Source organism: Barbatula barbatula, assembly GCF_947034865.1.
Source record: "Barbatula barbatula genome assembly, chromosome: 15".
NCBI classification, from domain to species: domain Eukaryota; kingdom Metazoa; phylum Chordata; class Actinopteri; order Cypriniformes; family Nemacheilidae; genus Barbatula; species Barbatula barbatula.
Genome location: NC_136778.1, coordinates 4672868 through 4691398, shown reverse-complemented (window position 1 = coordinate 4691398; position 18531 = coordinate 4672868). Strand labels below are relative to the sequence as shown.

Here is an 18531-nt window from a genome sequence, read left to right as displayed (position 1 = left end):
GCGTGTCCATTTGTTTAAGATGGAAAAATCTTCATTCTTTTATATTCCTCTGCAAAATAAAATGCACAGAATCTTTGCTCTGGGTAAGTTAAGCCATTACGTGTAGCATGCTACTACAAATACTAAAGACACTATAATGACTTAATCGTGTTATGACACTCGTTTATAAATGACGCCCCCTCGTTCATTTAAACGTACGTTCGCTTGGGACTTTTATTTTGAAATCAGTTTTAAGTTGACACCGTTTTTCAAATTGTACTTTTTCTGTGGACTAGCGTTTAAAATGAGTGATTTCAAGCGATCATCGGACTGTCCTGATAAAAACAGAACTGAATGAGTAAGGCGAGTGTCTTTATACTTTACTCGCTTCTTCCGAAGCCACTATCGTTCCCGTTTCGACTTTCTTTGCAAGCAGCTTCACACTTTATCTCAGCAAGGCAGCAACGCATCTTTATTCTGCATCGTGACAAGGGGTAACTTGACAAGGTAGGACAGCATTTCAACTTGATGCAAAACACCAAGACGGTCTTGACCAAAAAAACGAATAAAATGAGTTGGTTTTACTGTGTTTGCATAACATTGAAAACTGTTTAAGTAGTTGAGACTTAACTTTCATTAAGGGTGTGAAAATAAATCGATGTCACATTCTTCAATTTGTCAATACGGTTTATGTAAATACAGTAAATACAGAATCATAAACTGCTGTGCAAAACATGAAGTGTGAGACATTGATCATAATTATGGCAAAACGTGTCCTTCACTTATCGCGAGACTCCCATCATCCTGTTTGGATCAGCTTGATCTTTAAAGTCCATTCTGTTATTAACGTTATTTCTCTCAAAAGTCTTAGTTCGACTTTTCTTTAACACACAAACATCAGCTGTTTAATATGTCACTAACAGTTTATATTTAAACTAAACATTGTGTGCGAGAACGTTTACATTCACGTTTGCATGTGTTTATTTACACCAGCCTTTATCCAAAGTGACTGATAAACGTTGAACGTGTCTTGCTTTAAATTGACTAAATTTAGTTTTCTAAATGGAGTTTGCATTTCATTTCTTGAATGCTTACACATGTCAATATTTAGTTATAAGCATATTATTCTACAATAATTAATTTTTTATACGTAGGAAGAAATTACGGAAGGATAACCAACCTAGATTTCTTTGACATTGTTCACTTTCTTTAGACTTTGTCACATGGCGGGGTTGTGGAGATCTTATCAGGCTCTGTTGACCAGACATCCATGGCCGCTGCAGATTTTAACTGCTGGTAAGAGCTACATCTCATCTGATGACCTCACCTGTTTCCTTTTGCTGTAAACTGTCCTCCATCACTTTTCAGAAGCCTGAACACTTGTTTTATTTGGCATATGGCCGATGTTCCCATTTTCTTTAGGTCAACTCTATCTCACAGGTCATTCAGTACATGCTTACCTTATCACTTCTAAGCGGTACCACTTCTAAACAGCAAGATTGTTTGTTTGCACCAATAATCGATCAGAAAAGCTCTTTTGCAGCAATCTGCTCATCTGTTTGCTTGCACTTTGTCACTGGATGTTTTACAGGGTTGGGGAAGGATATTATTTTAGTGATGTGGTATTAAATATTAAATCATAAATTCTTATTGAATCATGAGAATGGCAATTTGCATTGGTATTTTTTTTTATAAAATGTTGCCCATGTAAAAAATCTTAATGTTGTTTTGGTGCAATTAGACGTTCTGCCAATAGATGGCAGTACAAAACAGTATATATAAGCAGCTCGTCATACTAATGGCAAAAGATTAAAGTGGGGCTGACTGACCAATGGATGAGGGGGGGTCTGCAAAATTTTTGTAAGATAATGACACGGTTCACCTTTAACCGATAATCTCGCTTGAAGTGATAAATAGGTTTATTTATACCAGCCACCGATGTGAAGAGGAAGAGATTAATGAGTGAATGAATGACGAAATGAAAGGAGAGGATGAAGCCACTACATTTCCGCTTTTCAAGTCATTAGTGATGCATTAACCCCATAATCTGTGCTAAATGTAGAGCCTAAAAAAATCAATGTCATTCCGAGAGGGCAAATCTGAATGAATGGGGCTTGTACGTGTTTACTTGGGTAAGCCATGTCACACCGGTCTCATCATCTAAATGGCTTGCTGTAGCCTGCTGCCGGTCCCTGTGGAGAATGTGCAGGCTGCGGATAGATCCTTGCCAAATTGATCACAGATAATTTCACTAAGCACAAGATGCGTCAATCAGGTCCACTCATCCCCAGAGATGCTCCTTCAAGGACAGAGTTTTGCTGACGTCGGCATATTTCTTAAGGATCAGTGCTTGGGCTTACAAAATGCAGTTAGTATAGATGATGTTGGCACTAGGGCAGATTACACCTGAACGTGTGGTAAATTGCGTTTTAATTGGTGCAACGAAATGACAGTCAACCGTGTTTATGGTTGGATAGGGTCACTGTCCCCTAGCTGTTTTTGTATTGTAAGTAGAAAACATTGTGACTTTTAAAGAAAGCAGAATGTCTTGGTTTTGGGATCTGATATAAAGGCAACTGTAAATGGGCTCCGATCGAGACCAGATATTCAAAACTAATCTTTTCAAAGTGGAATCTTCAGCTCAGAAGGGGAAAACACAAGTGGTTGTTTTCAACCGGCGATGTCTCGCTCCACTGCCTGCTTCTGCCTATTCTGATCAATACGTCGGTGGTGTTTTGATAACGCGACCCAGTAAAAGCATGGCAAAGGTTCCTGGCTCTTTTCCGTCTGCTATACTGGATTATTAGTCTTTCCTTGACATTTTCTGAAAAGGTTAGGTCACTTAAAAGGGGCTGCGTTGCATTGCCGTTGGAGCAGAGTGTTCTTTGTAAACCGTAATATTTGGCCAAATGCGAAGAAGCAGCTGTCATCCAAATTTAAAGGCAGTTGCATGTTTTTATACATGTGGCTCCATTTCTGGCAGTTCCGTATTCAGTTTTTTTTTATAGTTTAGTCAGTGAAGAATAATAAGTGACGAGAAAAATTACCCTCATAATATCTGCTGTCAGTAGCAGCCTTAACACCAGAACCGATAATATAATAATATTTTATAATTTTTTTAATGTTATGGATCATTATTACACGGACATTCCAAGGGTTGCTCTTTTCACATAACAACCGCTCAAAACTAATAACACTGTGTAACCCGGATTCTGCAAATCATTTTGAGAGGGGAAGTTTAGTATAACACTACATTAAATGTATTATAATTATGTCTTTTAATAACATAGATGACATTGCATCTACAAATGATTAAACTAATTTGCCTGTTCGTGATGTTTGAAAGTCGTTTCTTAATTTAAAACCGAAACTAAACGGCTTTTCTTCGCGGAAGGTATGCATTTCGTAAATTTTATATACTGGACCTTTAATTTTTATCGTCATAATTTCTTCATATTTCTTAGTTTCCACTTAATTATAACTTTCTTTCTTTACAAGCTCATTTACTTAAACTTCTTTTCTCCTAAGTGGCCTTGTTTGTAGAGCCAGGGCTCTCTGTGAACTCTGTAATAATGGTAATTATGAAGAAACAGATAATCTATAAGCAGTGTTAGTCTCACAAACCCACTGCTGGTGCAGTCAGCCCTGTGACTGCATCCTCTTAATCATATCTCACTGAGTCACCATAAACCGTGTTTGCCGTAGAGCGCGCTCATAAGGTGTAGTTTGTAAAATACGATCAGAGAGCCCTGCTGCGCATTGCACCATCAGATCAGAAACTCCTTTTCCTGCTGCGTTTGTGTGGGGTTGACTGAAGGTGTGACATGGCTTAGGGTTTGCCCTGCCGTGCCGGGTAACAACCTGCTGGAGGAGACCAGAGTTCCCAGCATCCTCCTCTCTCGGGCACATCTTCTCCTCTTGCTACGGCAGACTGTGCACAATAGAAACTTTTCTTTCCAGTTTGCCAAATGGAAGCGGTTCGCCATTTGTTTGTCATGACCTCACTTATCAAAAGTAGATCTACTAGATTGAGGTTCCATTGCAGCAGAATAGTTGTAGATATTGAGACTGTGTGTTTCGTTGCTTTTTTTGCCAGTGGCTGAGGTCACTTTGAGGTTACACAAGTTACGTCTGTCCTTTATTAGATGTAAGTTAATCATTTCTTGACTCCAATGCCATTACCCACAAGTATAACTTCATAATTTCCATGTACATCAAAACGAGAAATCTTTCAGAATTGTATTATTAGAAATTTGTATATAAAGAAAGTGAATGGGGACTAGGGGCCATCCAGCTCAAAAAGAGAAAATGGTAATATATTTCAAGTAAGAGAAGTCTGCAATAATATAACGTTTTGAAAAATAATTACATTTAAGTCTTTTTTCGAAGAAAGTCTAGTTTGACAGCTGGGGGTCACCATACACTGCCATTATGTGAAAAGCAGCATTGTACATTTTCCTACATTTATGCATTTTGCAGATGTTTTTATCCAAAGTGATTTACTGTTCTCATTTTTCTGCCCATTTGGTAATATTTTGCAGTACATGTTGACAGATTTGTTATTGTAAACTGTTCCTTTACAGCGATAGTCAATGCAAAAATACACATTCTGTCATAATTTACTCACCCTCAGGTTGTTCTAGACACGTATAAATCTGTTTGGTTACTGACATTCTTTCAAATATTATCCTATGTGTTCAGCAGAACAATAAAATATATACAGGTCTGGAATAATCTGAGGGTGACACAATTTTCATTTTTGGGTGAACTATGCCTTTAAGACAATCTTTATAGTTAGGCTATGGTGTTGAGCTGTAATGATTACGAGGGCAATGCGAGTTCAAATCTGGCTCTCAACATTCCCTGATCCTATATCCTATAAATAACAGAACAAACAGTCTTTGTGGTTGGTATGTTTTTTTTTCATTGAAGTTTGTATTCATTTTGGGTTTCCGATACGTGTCAATATCCAGTGAGCTCTTTGTTTACGTCCGCATGCATAATGCAAGACTCTGCCCCTGCGCTTTGACTGCAGACGATCGAAGCGTGTGTGGAGAGAATGGAGACCTGTGACATTTCCAACAGTTGGGAGGAAAGCAGTTCCGTCAATGTGATTGGCACACTATGTGTGTGTGAGACAAAGGGATGGGCTACAGTCTATTTGGAGGTCTCCATCACTCATATCCAACAGCCTCTGTTCATTCACTTCAGTGGTGAATGGACTAAGACAAACAAACACACACACACTTTTAAACTTCAAGGTAGTCTCATGATTCAATTGCTCAAACAGTAGGGTCGGAAACAACAGAAAAGATAAACCTCAAAAACAAAAGTTAAAGCTGCAAGCAGCCATGATCGGGCCCTCGCATCTTGGATCACATTGGGGATTTTAGTGTGCTTTTGAGCATTTCCAGTTTTTCCTGTTTCATGGTTTAATTGATGTGACACCATACATTATCAGGCCAATTTAACATTAAAGAGGACTTTAGACCAAATACGGTCTGATTAAAATATTGTTTAATGTACAGTACCTTAAACGTAGCATTATGGCTGTTAAAATTTGGTTGGTGGTGCTGTCGAGCCATTTGGCCACAATAAACTTTCTGGATGGTACTTGTGCATCCTTTACAGTTTTTAGTTCTTTTAAATGTTAATTATTTTTTTTATTCATTTTAGTTTTATATTCTATACTTTGCATTAGTTTTAAATATCCATTTATTTCAAATTAGGGATGCACCGATCCGTTACTCTGGATCAGAATTGTGGCCAATACGGGTCTTTTTTGCTGGATCGGGTATCAGACTGACGGGTTCCATTCAAATCCGATCCGTTGCGTTACCCGTGGATATTACTCTTAAGCTTCAACAAGGACTTACTATCAGGAAACCCCCTTAAAAGGACTGTATTCCACGTGATGTATTTCGATAATAGGAATAGGAATAAACCAATATAGCGTAATTAAGAAACTCTTACCTCCACTGGTGCTGACATCTGTCAATCTCCATCCAGCATGCATGTGTCCGGTAACAGTCAGGACGTTACTCATTCCAATGTTTTCAGTATTCTTCATAATCTCTAGATAATAGTGTTAGGTAATGTGTTACACTATGTGTTACTTCTCTTTGTGAGAATAACTGTTTTGAACTCGGGGAGCAAAGATCCCCGTGATATCAGAAGGATCATCATCATTATGCGACCGGGTTCATGCTTGTTGTGAGTGAAGCAGGTCATAATTCTATCTCTGATTCTAAGCGCAGTCTATAGAGTACCAGATTAACATTCACGGTTTGTATATGTATACATGTTGTGTATGTGACATAAAAATCTAGAGTTGCTTTTGGGCTGTGGGGGCATGGAAGTAAGATGTTGCAAACACTGCCTTAAAGTTGAGCTTTCGTTGTAACTTTGAATGATGTTTAATAACTTGTCTTGCTAATCGTATTTTACAGGATAACAGCCGTCCCTTCTGTTTGGAAAGTGACCCTTGTGGTGTTCATGAGGGGTTTCTGCAATGTGCAATCTGAAATTTACAATGTGACATTTAAAGGTCATTTTAGGGAAACCGGATGGTTATGAATTCTTCACTTCTTAGTTTAACTATCATAATCATCTCAGCAGCTGTTATATTTTTAGGTCTTTGCCACTAGTTGTATTTTGATGCATTTTAATTGCACTTTATTAAGTATCACTGCTGTCCTTCTGAAACCTTGTATCTCCATATATCATGATTATTATTATTAGTCACCTTTATGTTTGTCACTGGGTTTTGCAAATATCTACCCCATAATAATTATTAAAGTGCTTGTCAACTTTGACGACAGCGTGTGTTTTCTATTTTCTGTGAAACAGCAAATTTGGAAATCCGAGGTTTCGGAAGGACAGCAATGATATGCAACAGAGTGAATGAGGCGGCAGGAATTAAAATGATTCTTTCCAATCAGGTCGTCTTGGCATGGTCACCTGAAGGCGGGCAACTCACACTGAGCAGTGGGGGCGAGCAGATGCCTGACTGGCACCCTTTCTCACCCTCATCTTTTCTCCCTCTCTTCCAGGTTCTCTGGTGGGAGTGGGAGATGTAATTTCCCAGCAGCTGATTGAACGCCGTGGACTGGCCAATCACAGCGTGAAACGTACCGCCAAGATGATGAGCATTGGCTTCTTCTTCGTCGTAAGTCTCATGCGCTTCTTTTTAATTAGCACATTTGTGCTCGGCAAGGTTATCCAGCATGGTTATAATAGATTGGTTTAATTAGAATTTGGAGCCAAAGGAATCTTATAAAAGTTTAGTCATATGCTACACCAACAAAAAACTTTTCAGTTGTAAATATAAATGTTGTTTTAGGATTAAAAAAAAGATGATAGTAAATATAATAAGAAATAGATCTCTTTACGTCTAAATAAATAGCATTAAGAAAAAATTATTAAATACTGCTTTTCTATTAATATTTACTTTTTAATAATACAATAAAGATAGTAATAATAAATATTGCTGCAAGCAGCAACATGGGGCCAAGCCCTGCGTGGAACCACACCAGTGGTTGAGAATGAAACATAGACTTTACATGTAAATTATTACACAGTTCTTGTGGGATTCAAACTCACAACCTTGAGATCTCAAAGTGTGAGGTTTAACAAGTTGCGGCACTCTGATCTGATCTGATCTTTTCAGCCAAATTCGTTTGATGGCATATAAGGCTCTGCTTGCTATATCTCTCAGTTCATTCACTGCAGGATTAAAGTTTCCTGTGGATGTTTAGAACCAGGCAATTATAGTGTGATGTGTGTGTTATGGGGTTAGTGCCACATTTAAATGTGTGTTGTGTAAGCTTTGATATGCATATATTCTGAAAGGGGATAATTTTTGTTTTACTGAGGTTAACTGTCAGGGCCCCGGTCTGACAGTATTGTTCTAGGTCCAATTTCTGTTGTAAACTGTGTTGAGTGGAAGACAACCGAACCATATTACATTTATGCATTTGGCAGAAGCTTTTATCCAAAGCAATTGCATTATACTATTCATTTGTTTTTGAGCATTCGCAATCCCTGGGGTCGAACCCATGACCTTGGCGGTACTCGTGCCATGCTCTAACCCCTGAGCTACAGGAATAATCTGCATAGAGCAGACATTTGATTTGTGAGTCAGGGGGCTTCAGAACGCTCAAGAATGGTTGCCAGTTCATTGATGTAAATATTAATCTCTCTCTTTCTCTCAAAGCACTAATGCACTAGTTCTGTCCACATGACTTGAGGTCTAATCTGCAAATGGCTTGTATGAATCAAAGCTTTCACAGGTCTGAGCACACTTCATTTAGTCTTTTAAAGATGGGCTAACACACGCAGTTTCTGCCAAGCTCATATGAATCTTGAGTGCCTATACAGTAGTATTGCAAAAGTCGTATCTTAGAAGAGTATTTAGTTTGATCAGATTTATAAAAGAGAGATACAGGCAGGAAGGGGGGACGGAACTACAGCACGACCACACTATACAGTACATTATCACATTAATCCCTTCATGTCTTTAACATTATCCCTTGTTTGTTGGCGCGTGGGCGGGCTATTTCTTTCGCCTTGCCGCGGCCGTGCTTTTCCTGGAGAGTTGCCCACTAAAAGGAACAGACCTATAAAAAACTTTGCAAAACAAGTTGGAGTTCTGGGGGAGTGTATCAAGCACAGAAATACTACGCCATATGTCTAACTCGTTTATTATATCGTTATTAAATATCAGCTGACATAAGCTCAGTAAAATCTGTTTCACTGCCTTTTGAACAAAAGGCTGAGCCACAGATCACAAACTTTACCTGTGAGAATCATTTTATGAATGAATCTTTAAAAGAACTATGTCAGAATTTCCGTCCAATGCTGTCTTTATATAGTATAGCTTTAATTATGTTGATTTCATATTGGTGCTTTATGCTGCGTTGTTCTTATCCAGTCAGTCGAATAAAGCAGAATGAATGCATTAGAACGTCTGAAGCAAAAGTTCACTCAAAGTCTTAATTTACTCCCCCTCGAGTTGTTTCAAACATTTATACATTTCTTTGTTCTTAAGAACAACGAGACAGATATTTGGAAGAATGCTTGTAACCAGTTCTTGGCCACCATTGACTACCGAAGTTGTCAATGGTGGCGAAGAACTGTTTGGTTACAAGCATACTTCTCTTCTCTGTGTTCATCACAACAAAGAAATGTATACAGATTTGGAACTTGAGGGTGAGTAAATGATGACAGAATTTTCATCTTTGGCAAACTGTCCCAGGATGATGGAGGTACAATTCTAATCGAATCATTGTTGCAACAGTTATTGCAAACTCAGCAAGGCAGTGATTAAAAGTAAAGTAGAGAAAGAGAAAGTGGATAAAGTGGAGCCCAAAGGTAACGCAGCTTCACAAAAGCACCAGATCGACTTTGTCAGCTCCGTGATTTCAGATGTGTGTCAACTGTTTATTACCAGTTGAGGACCTTCCTCAACTTAGGACCTAAGACTAATGCCAGTGGCCTTAAAGAATTACCATTCACAGCTGAACCAAAAATGATAATTAATGTTAAAAGAGAGATTTACTGAAGGATTTACTTGACATTGTTGACAAACCCCCAGACGACAGAGTTTGACAGAATTATTGATCATTTTACTAATCATGCTCAGACTGAAACCACACTGGGAGCAAAAGCAAATCTCATTAATTCAGAGGATTGGAGATCATGACAGCCTGTTGTTTTCATAGCCCCGTCATAAATTAATGTATCCACTGGCTTCTGTATTCTAATTTTTGGTTCTGCTCTACGCACACGTGATTTAATGGTATTGTCCTGTTGTGTGTGTATTTTGCAGGGTCCATTAGTGGGTGGCTGGTATAAAGTGCTGGATAAACTTGTCACGGGCAGCACTAAAAGTGCAGCAATGAAGAAAATGCTCTTGGACCAGGTGAGGCATACAGACTCATTTACATTTATTCATTTAGCAGATGGTTTTATACATTAATTTTATCCAAAACGAAAGAAGGGTGCATTCACATAAGTCTGCAATAAGCACAGGATACACTAGCGGTCAAACGGTTTTGGACACTTGAGTGAAATGTTTCACATAATTTTAAAGACCTTTTATAACTTAAACTAACATATGATTTAATTAAAAAAAAATTATTGGATGACTTAGACTGAAAATATTTGACGGCCAATAAGACCACAGAATAGATGGGAACACCTTTTAATATTGTAAAAAAACAAAACATCACAAAGCTGCTTGATAAAATGACAGGAAAACATTTCCGCAAACTGTTGTCAAAAGGTGAAGATGAATATGATAAAATATAACATGTTTTAAACATTTTTTTAGTTAGTGTAATATAATTCCCATAGTTCCCCTTGTTTTGTTTCATAATTTTGATGAGTTCATATTTTTTCTACCTTTTATAATAATAAATAAACACATAAGTGAGTAGTTGTCCAAAAACGTCTGACCGGTAGTGTACAAAACAAGCAGGAATAGTGATGAAGAGAACAAAAGTTAAATGGGGTAAAACAAAGTAAAGCGCTTAAATGCTGCTTACATTCAGCCTGCGATATCCCATGTTATCAATAAAAGTGACATAAGAGCCAAAAATAAAACACGCACCCATGTTAGATCTCAACATTCAGTTCAAAATATCTTTCCTGTCTTAAATGAATAGACTCATAAAGAAAGTTGTCCTTAAAGCTCATTGTTTGTCGGGAGTATGCAGATACATGTATAATGCTTACGAGCTGCTATTTTTTGCCGTTGCGACACACTTCATCCCTTCTGGGGATACCGTCATGCGTGTAAAGTAATCCATCCCCTGATAGACAGTCAAACAAATGAGCGTTTGCATAATTCATTGTTTACACGATTGTTGGGATGAATGTACAGGATGAGAGCTCTCTCCCCATCACCGGATTACACCCAAACAACAGCACTTACAATGACAGACCACATCCATTCACCAAAAAGAGATTCAAGGGCTATTTTTAGAGACCCACTTTCTAAATTCCTCACACAGATCAAACAATCACGGAGAAAGTGTGCGTGCGGCTGCTTTCATCCGTGGATGTTAAATGTTGTGTTATGGAGAAGATGGCTCGAGTTCCCAAAAAAAGATCTTTAGATGTTATTGAGTCATTTGATATTTAGCTGTTTTGCGTTGTTGTATATAGACAAACGCAAGTACAGCATGCAAATAACGCTAAAACATAATAACATCTTAAACAAGTCAATTTGGCTGGAATGTAAAGTAAATTAAGAATCAAAAAGGATGTAAAAAATAACATTGATGGGATAAATGAGTTTGAGCATATTTTTGTGTATTAGTGTTTCAACAGTTTTAATATTGACGTATGACATGTATGATAATGATTGAGATAAACCTATGAAATTGCAGACGTGTTTGTGTGCTTGTAAACAAAAACATTTCCAAAATGAACAGGCAGATTGAACACATTTTCAATGATGATCTACCTGGGTTTATAAAAACAAAGGGGCATTCCTGTTGTGTAGTGTGCTTTACATTTGATTAATGTGCACTGTGCCTCTGACCGTCCGACTGTTTGTGCTGTACTTTATTTTATTTATTATCTATTCTAAACATTATTTTATTTGTATTCTTAACTGGTTAATTTTTCTTTTTCTTATTTCTTCTAAACTATGTTATTTTATTTTTTATTCTTAACTGGTTACTTTTATTTTTTTCTTATTTCTTAACTGTTTTATCAAATGGATATTTTTAATTTCTTCTATGTAAAGCACTTTGAATTGCCATTGTGTATGAAATGTGATATATAAATAAACTTGCCTTGCCTTGCCTTGCCTCACACGAAATGCACGAATGAATCTCTTTGTGTCTCTTATCTATCTTTCAACATGTGCCTGGTATATTTTTATCAGACGTGAAAATTTGTCTTCAGATTTATGTCTCTATACAGTAAGTATTAGATGATCTGATCTTGTGTATCTCAACAGGTGGCCTTTGCTCCGTGTTTTTTGGGGGCTTTTCTGGGAATATCGGGAGCACTCAATGGATTAACTGTGGAGGAGAATGTATCCAAGCTCAAGAGGGTCAGTTTAAGAAGCATCAAAAACATCATTAAAGGATCTATTGACAGAAATGCAATATAATACACATAACTATGTCTACAGAGGTGTATGAAGACCTTACTGTACAAAATGAAGTGCAATGTATTTAATTTCTTGGAATGAGCTATTTCCATCTACACACAACACTGGTTCCCTTTCTACAGTAGCCCTAAACGGACAATTTACAGAGCCCGTTTCGTAAACACGTGATCTCATTCAGCAAAGAAGCAAAAACGTGATGACATCTTATGTATTATAAATTCTTTAAATGTCCTGTAGTGGTTTTGGCCAAAAAACTGTTTTTGAATGATATGCCGACTGTTAAAAACACATTAGACAACACTTACATGCCTTAAAGGTAAAGTGTTACTTTTTCCTGTCAATCTATGTGAATTTTGTCGCTTTAATTTTGAGTGAGCAGCGCAGCAAAAATGTACTCGCGCCGAAATGCTTACGTGCCGTTTCTGCTCCGCGTGCGGTATGAATGAGTTCATCTGTTATCATGTGTGCCGAAAATAATATTGTATAAGTGATTAAAAGAACTTTAAAGTCAATACGATACTTAATGGGTAGCCAGTGAAGGGTTGATAAAATTGGGGTTATGTGATCGTATTTTCTGGACCTGGTTAGAACTCTGGAAGCTGCGTTCTGAACTAACTGTAGTTTGTTTATTGATGATGCAGGACAACCAAGTAGCGCATTACAGTAGTCAAGTCTTGAGGTCATAAATGCATGAATAAGCTTCTCCGCGTCAGCAAAACATAGAATATTTCGTAATTTGGCTGTTAAAATTGGCGGTCATTTGGCGATCATTTTATCTTAATATATTAAAAAGTTACATAAACTCAACCACATGACAAAATGTAAAATAAATTGACATTTTTGGAATTATGTTAAGGTGTAAAACAACGTAATGTAAAAAAAATATATATATTTGAAATTACTTACAGAGTCAAGTTCAAGTTCTTAAATCAGAATTTGTTTTGCAGTGCACATCATTTGATATAAGAAGCAGTTTCTCCATTGACAACCACTCAAAAGCAACATTCTGACCAAATCAATACATCACAAATATTATAAGAGATATAATCGCCAGCTTTTGTGAGGACTTGATGTATATTTAGGTTTCTACCTCCCTGCAGCGTGTGTTGATGTCACAGCCCAGGACAGGTGTCTGTCGTTTAGCAGTATGATGTCAATATTCATCCAGGAGCCTGAGAACAGTCACATGTATGTCATAGGCTAAAAATGTTTGCAAAAGTGAGATGCTGCGTCCGAAATCTGTGACAGTACGTACTGAATTTAAATAAGTACCTACTTATCGACTGTTAAAACAGTACGTTCTAAACAATGATATTTATAAACTGTCCCTGTATGCAGATGATGTTCTAGTATATGTGTCAGATACAGTAAATTCAGTCACAGTATTAATGGAGGAAATTAAACGATGTGGAAATTTATCGGGATACAAAATAAACATAAAATCATCTCATGAAATCATCTTTTCCCTTTCGGGGGACAAATGAAAATATTATTAGAATCTTATTATAAAGATCACAAGTAATATTCCAGTATTACCCATTACACCTCCAAGGTCCATTTTTACATTATTAGACAGATTAGTCTCCAGATTTGTTTGGGAAGGATGACGTCCTAGAGCTACAAAAATCTCAAGAAGGATGGGCTCTTCCAAATTTCAGATATTATTGGTTAGCGTTGCAGTTGAGAGGGATGACAATTTGGATATCAGATAAGTCCGACACAAGATGGCTAGAAATTGAGAAGTGAAATAGTCCATATATGCTGTTGTCAGCCATTCCTTTCTCTGGGGAAAAATCTACAATTCAGGGAGATGGGCGTGATTTCTCTTTCAGCATGGAGAGACGTTCAGCAGACTTTTGGTATCCAAGCTGGGGGTCGAACATTTCGTGCTCAGAAAATCATGCCCCTACGGCTAGATGCTGGCTTTCAAAGGTGGAGATTATTCAATTTACGGTATGCCCACCAATTGTTTGTGGATAATACAATGAAAACCTTTGAACCAGCCGGCTGGTCTTGGAGTTTGGATTGCCAAGAACAGACTTTTACAGTAATCTCCAAATAAGAAAGGTATTTACACCCAAATCCAAAAGAAATCTTACATCAGATATCACCAGTAGAGCATTACTTGAAAAAAATTCAGCTAAATAAGTCAACAAGTAAAACAGTATCCACTTTATACCGATCGTTATGTTACATGAAAAAAGATAACACTATGTATATTAAACACAAATGGGAAGAAGAATGTAATGAAGAGATAAATGAGGAGACTTGGAGAAATATGTTTATTGACCTACATAAAGTCACAAATTCAGTAATGTGGAGAGTCATATTTTTTAGGAAACCAGCAGTGGTATCCAAAATGAACCTTAATCAAACAGCTTACTCCAGGAGTGATTGTGGTGAGACAAAGGCGAATCATACACTGTTTTTTTGGACGTGCCCTGTACTAATTAGCCTTCGGAAGGAGGTGTTTGATGTAGTAGAGAAAGTTTTGGCGGTGAAACTAAATGGAGGACCTGTGAAGGGGTAGAATTCAAGAGTGCATTCAAACGGTGGAAAATATTTACTCCAAATACTATTAGTAGCGACAAAAAAGCAATTACTGTCAATTGGCTCAAGAAAGGCCCACCCACCTCCGGTAAATGGTTTTCTTTAATGAGAGAAATATATAGTATGGAAAAAAGAACACATGCCCTTAGATTGAGGCAGACCCTATTTAAAAAACATGGGCTCCTTGGTTGGAAGGAATGGCTTGAGAATGGGATTAAAGCCAAGTTTGCTAATATGACTCACTCCTGCTTTCCTTCGTTGGACTTTCGATTGGAATTTTGTGGTTTTAATTAAGTGGTCCTTTTTCAACCCAAGAAAATTAATAATTTATTGATTTGATTATTATTTTTTTCATTTACAGATATTTTTATTTATTGTCTGTTAAACAAGTTTGTAAATTATTTTTCATGTTTAGTGCATTTAGCTAGGCTGTAACCTAAATAATGATGATCCATGTCTTGGTTGGTTACTTAAGAAATACTGTAATAATAAAAACAAAAAGTAATAAAAAATAAAAAGTACGTTCTATATAGCGTGAGTTGTAGTACAATTCGGCCATTCTGCATCCGACATGTTTTATTTTCATGTGACCCGTATGCTCTTTGACCTATGACATATTAACAACTACCTGTTCGCATAGGCGTTGATCAAAGCATAACTTATTATTCACGAGAAATTCATTTATTGATACTCGCATGTACATTTGAAAAACGGTCATTCACCTATTCGCTATTTTTATTGGATTTATTTTTAATTTTACCGTTACTCAGCTCCTGTGGCATCATGGGATAGAGAAGTGTCCATCCGATACACTCTCACAAATGGGCTTGTAGGAACAAACAGTTGGCGCAGCGTTGCTCTTCGAGTGAGGCCCATCAATTACTTATGTTGGGAAGGTGGCCCAGATAAAATGAGACTGAAAGGTCAGTCACCTAAATGTCAGAAAAGACGGGCTAATGAGCCCATTTATCATTAGCTTTCTAAACAACCTGTGCCAAAGATATGCGAGGTGAAAACCAATCACTAAAAACAACGTTGGTGTAGCTTAGATAGTTAGATGTTTACTTACCACTACTCTGCGGCTCGGACAATTATCAATATTAATTCAACATTCATCTGTCAAAGTTAGACATAACCTTTGGCCGCTACTGTACTGTACAGTTTGGCTGATATTGAACTTAAGTATAAGAATTTACAGTAACATTGCAAACTGGTGAATACCACATTAATGCAAAACAATTTCTCTAGCCTGTTGTTTTGGGAAGTCAGTTTAAATCCCTGCTCCCCATTGACTCTCCCAATTCACCAAATCATCATTGAGTGCAAGTCTGGAGAGTTGCACTGCTGTTGATATTAGATTGAAAGGTTAAGTGCATATTAACTCGTGGAAAAACACAAGATTAACTTATCTGCTCATTATTTTTCTCATCATAACCTTGTATTATAATAAATTGATCATCTTTATAATGATTAATTTCCTGTGGCTCAGTGGTTAGAGCATGGCACTAGCAAAGGAAGGTCATGGGTTCGACCCCAGGGGGTTTCACATAGTCAGAAACAAATGTATAATGCGGCTTTGGAAAAAATCGTCTGCTAAATGCATAAATGTAAATAATTGAATGCATAAATGTAATGAATTGACGGACAAACCGTCCTGCCTCATGCCACGGCACATCAATCGGGTGACCGTATCAAGAATCCTCCAGGAAATGATCATCTAGATCTCTGGTTTGATTGTTAACAGTTGCTTGCAGCTTGTGGGCAGTTTCCAAAACCTTTAGGATTTGGTGGTCTTTGATGTCTCTCACTTCTAAAGATGAAGAAAGATTCTGCCATATTTGTGTCCCTGTTGTTTCTTTGTCTTAGTGCATTGAAAGCGCTCCAAAAATGAGTCGTCAAATTCAGGAGGGAAACAATATGGTGACGTCTCAGCCATGCGGTGGGCTCACCCCAGGTGGCCGATGCCTTGTTCGGTCTTAATTAGAAACTGTTAAGGACAAACAAAGAGTACAAGTTTCTAATATAACCTTTTTTACACACTCGGCCTCACTAAGATGACCTTTCAAAAGATGGAACTAGCAGAAGAAAGGGGCCTGGTGTTCCAGATGATGTGATTTTTATAAGGCTGAAGGGAGAGGTTTTTTTCTCAATGCTTTTAGGTAAATTATATTGTTTTCTTTTCTCGACAGGACTACAAGGATGCCTTGATCTCCAATTACTATGTAAGTGCTGCCGCACTTGACACTATTTTGTATGTTTTTCCAATCCGTACTGTAACTTTCCGTTTAATGTAACGTCTTGTTTTCTCCAGCTTTGGCCACCGGTGCAGATTGCCAATTTTTATTTCATCCCTCTTCACCACAGGTAAAGCTCTGTTTTATCAGACATTTCTAGCCTAAAAAGTCAAGTGGTGATTATCCAGTGGGGCACAAATCCAAGAAGACTGGGAGAATTAAGACATCACTGGGAAAAGTACAGACTGTGAGAAGCAATACAGGATTGAACAAGAGACAGAAAAAGCAAAGGGTGCCAAGAATCTTTTGCGATAGTTTTAATTAGGCATCCGTCTTTTTACTTTTGGGAATTTAGGAAAATAGTTGATCAGTACTTTGATGTAAACTTTGTTTCTTGGCACTTGAATTGGCACATTGGGATCATCTCATGTTATCAAGTTTATTATTGATCGGTCATCTGTAATTCATGATGCTTGTCAGTGGTTTCAAGATTTTTCACATTTGCGTTAATATGGTTAATCTGATCTGTTAAATGTTTGTTTTTTGCAGGTTGGCTGTTGTTCAGATTGTGGCTATCTTCTGGAATTCTTACCTCTCCTGGAAAGCCAATAAAATGTAGAGATTTACTACCTGCTACCTCACACATGGGAACATACTGCTTTGTTGTATTTTGTTTCTGCGCCAAATGTAGTTGCGTGTTTGGTTTACAGATATGTACTGTAGTCACAAACATCCTATTGGAGTCAAAAATGTAAGACTTGTAATAATGGAATCTTCATATGAACCATGTATATGAATTGTTTACATTTTATCTATAATTTTGTGTTGGCATTAAATTGTTACTTACAAAAAGGTGTATCGTTTGTCTGCTATCTACTTGCCAAATTTGTGCTCTTGGATGAAATGAGCAGCAGGCCTGTTTGTTTTTACGATGTGATGTCCTATTGTGTGTGATTTTATATACGGTCTTATCTTTTTAGGTCACAGTGAATGCGTTCAGGAAAGTGATTACTGGAGTTTTGTGCGTGTATAGGTCATTGCCTGATTCACTGATACATCTTGTGAGATTATACAACACTTCGCATAAAAATTACCATTATAATTTCCAAAACTACTGTTCACATACGCTAATACAATCTGAAATATATATTTTTAATGTAGGTTATTTTAATAATTTCGTTAACCAATTAACATTCGTCTATTCGAATGTATAGACTATAGCAGTAATAATGATATGATAGTCTATATTTCCAACAGTGGTGGTGGTGACACCAAAAACTTGGCCTAAATTAATGTTTGTGTAGCACTATGATCAACCACTAGGCCCTGTTCTTTGCTTCCCTTGCCAATAGGATGTAGGGCGGCTGTTCCTCAGCTTGACTGCAATTCACAGCTTCAAACTGCAAATCAGCTTTGGAGTGGACAAAGCTGTCAATGGATAACCGCAGTGTATTTGCTGTCCGTCCAGCACCGTTAAAGCGATAGTTCAGCCCAAAATAAATATTATTTATTCGCCTTCATGTCATTCCAAACCTGTATGACTTTCTTCTGCAGAACCTAAAAGAAGATAGTTAGAAGAACGTTGGTAACCAAACAGCATCGGCCAAGATTGACATCCATTGAAATTAGACACTTCTGACT

At 37.3% G+C, this 18531-nt stretch overlaps 1 protein-coding gene across 1 annotated transcript; it reads left to right on the top strand.

Annotated features, from left to right (window-relative positions):
* The first annotated feature begins 51 nt into the window (after positions 1–51).
* Positions 52–17746, top strand: mpv17 (mitochondrial inner membrane protein MPV17). Its single transcript, XM_079475038.1, has 8 exons — positions 52–486; positions 1193–1275; positions 7032–7147; positions 9809–9901; positions 11951–12046; positions 16846–16878; positions 16968–17020; positions 17440–17746. Exons 2-8 carry the CDS (start codon positions 1203–1205, stop codon positions 17507–17509), a joined length of 534 nt encoding a protein of 177 aa, XP_079331164.1. The 5' UTR covers positions 52–486; positions 1193–1202; the 3' UTR covers positions 17510–17746.
* Positions 17747–18531: the final 785 nt, after the last annotated feature.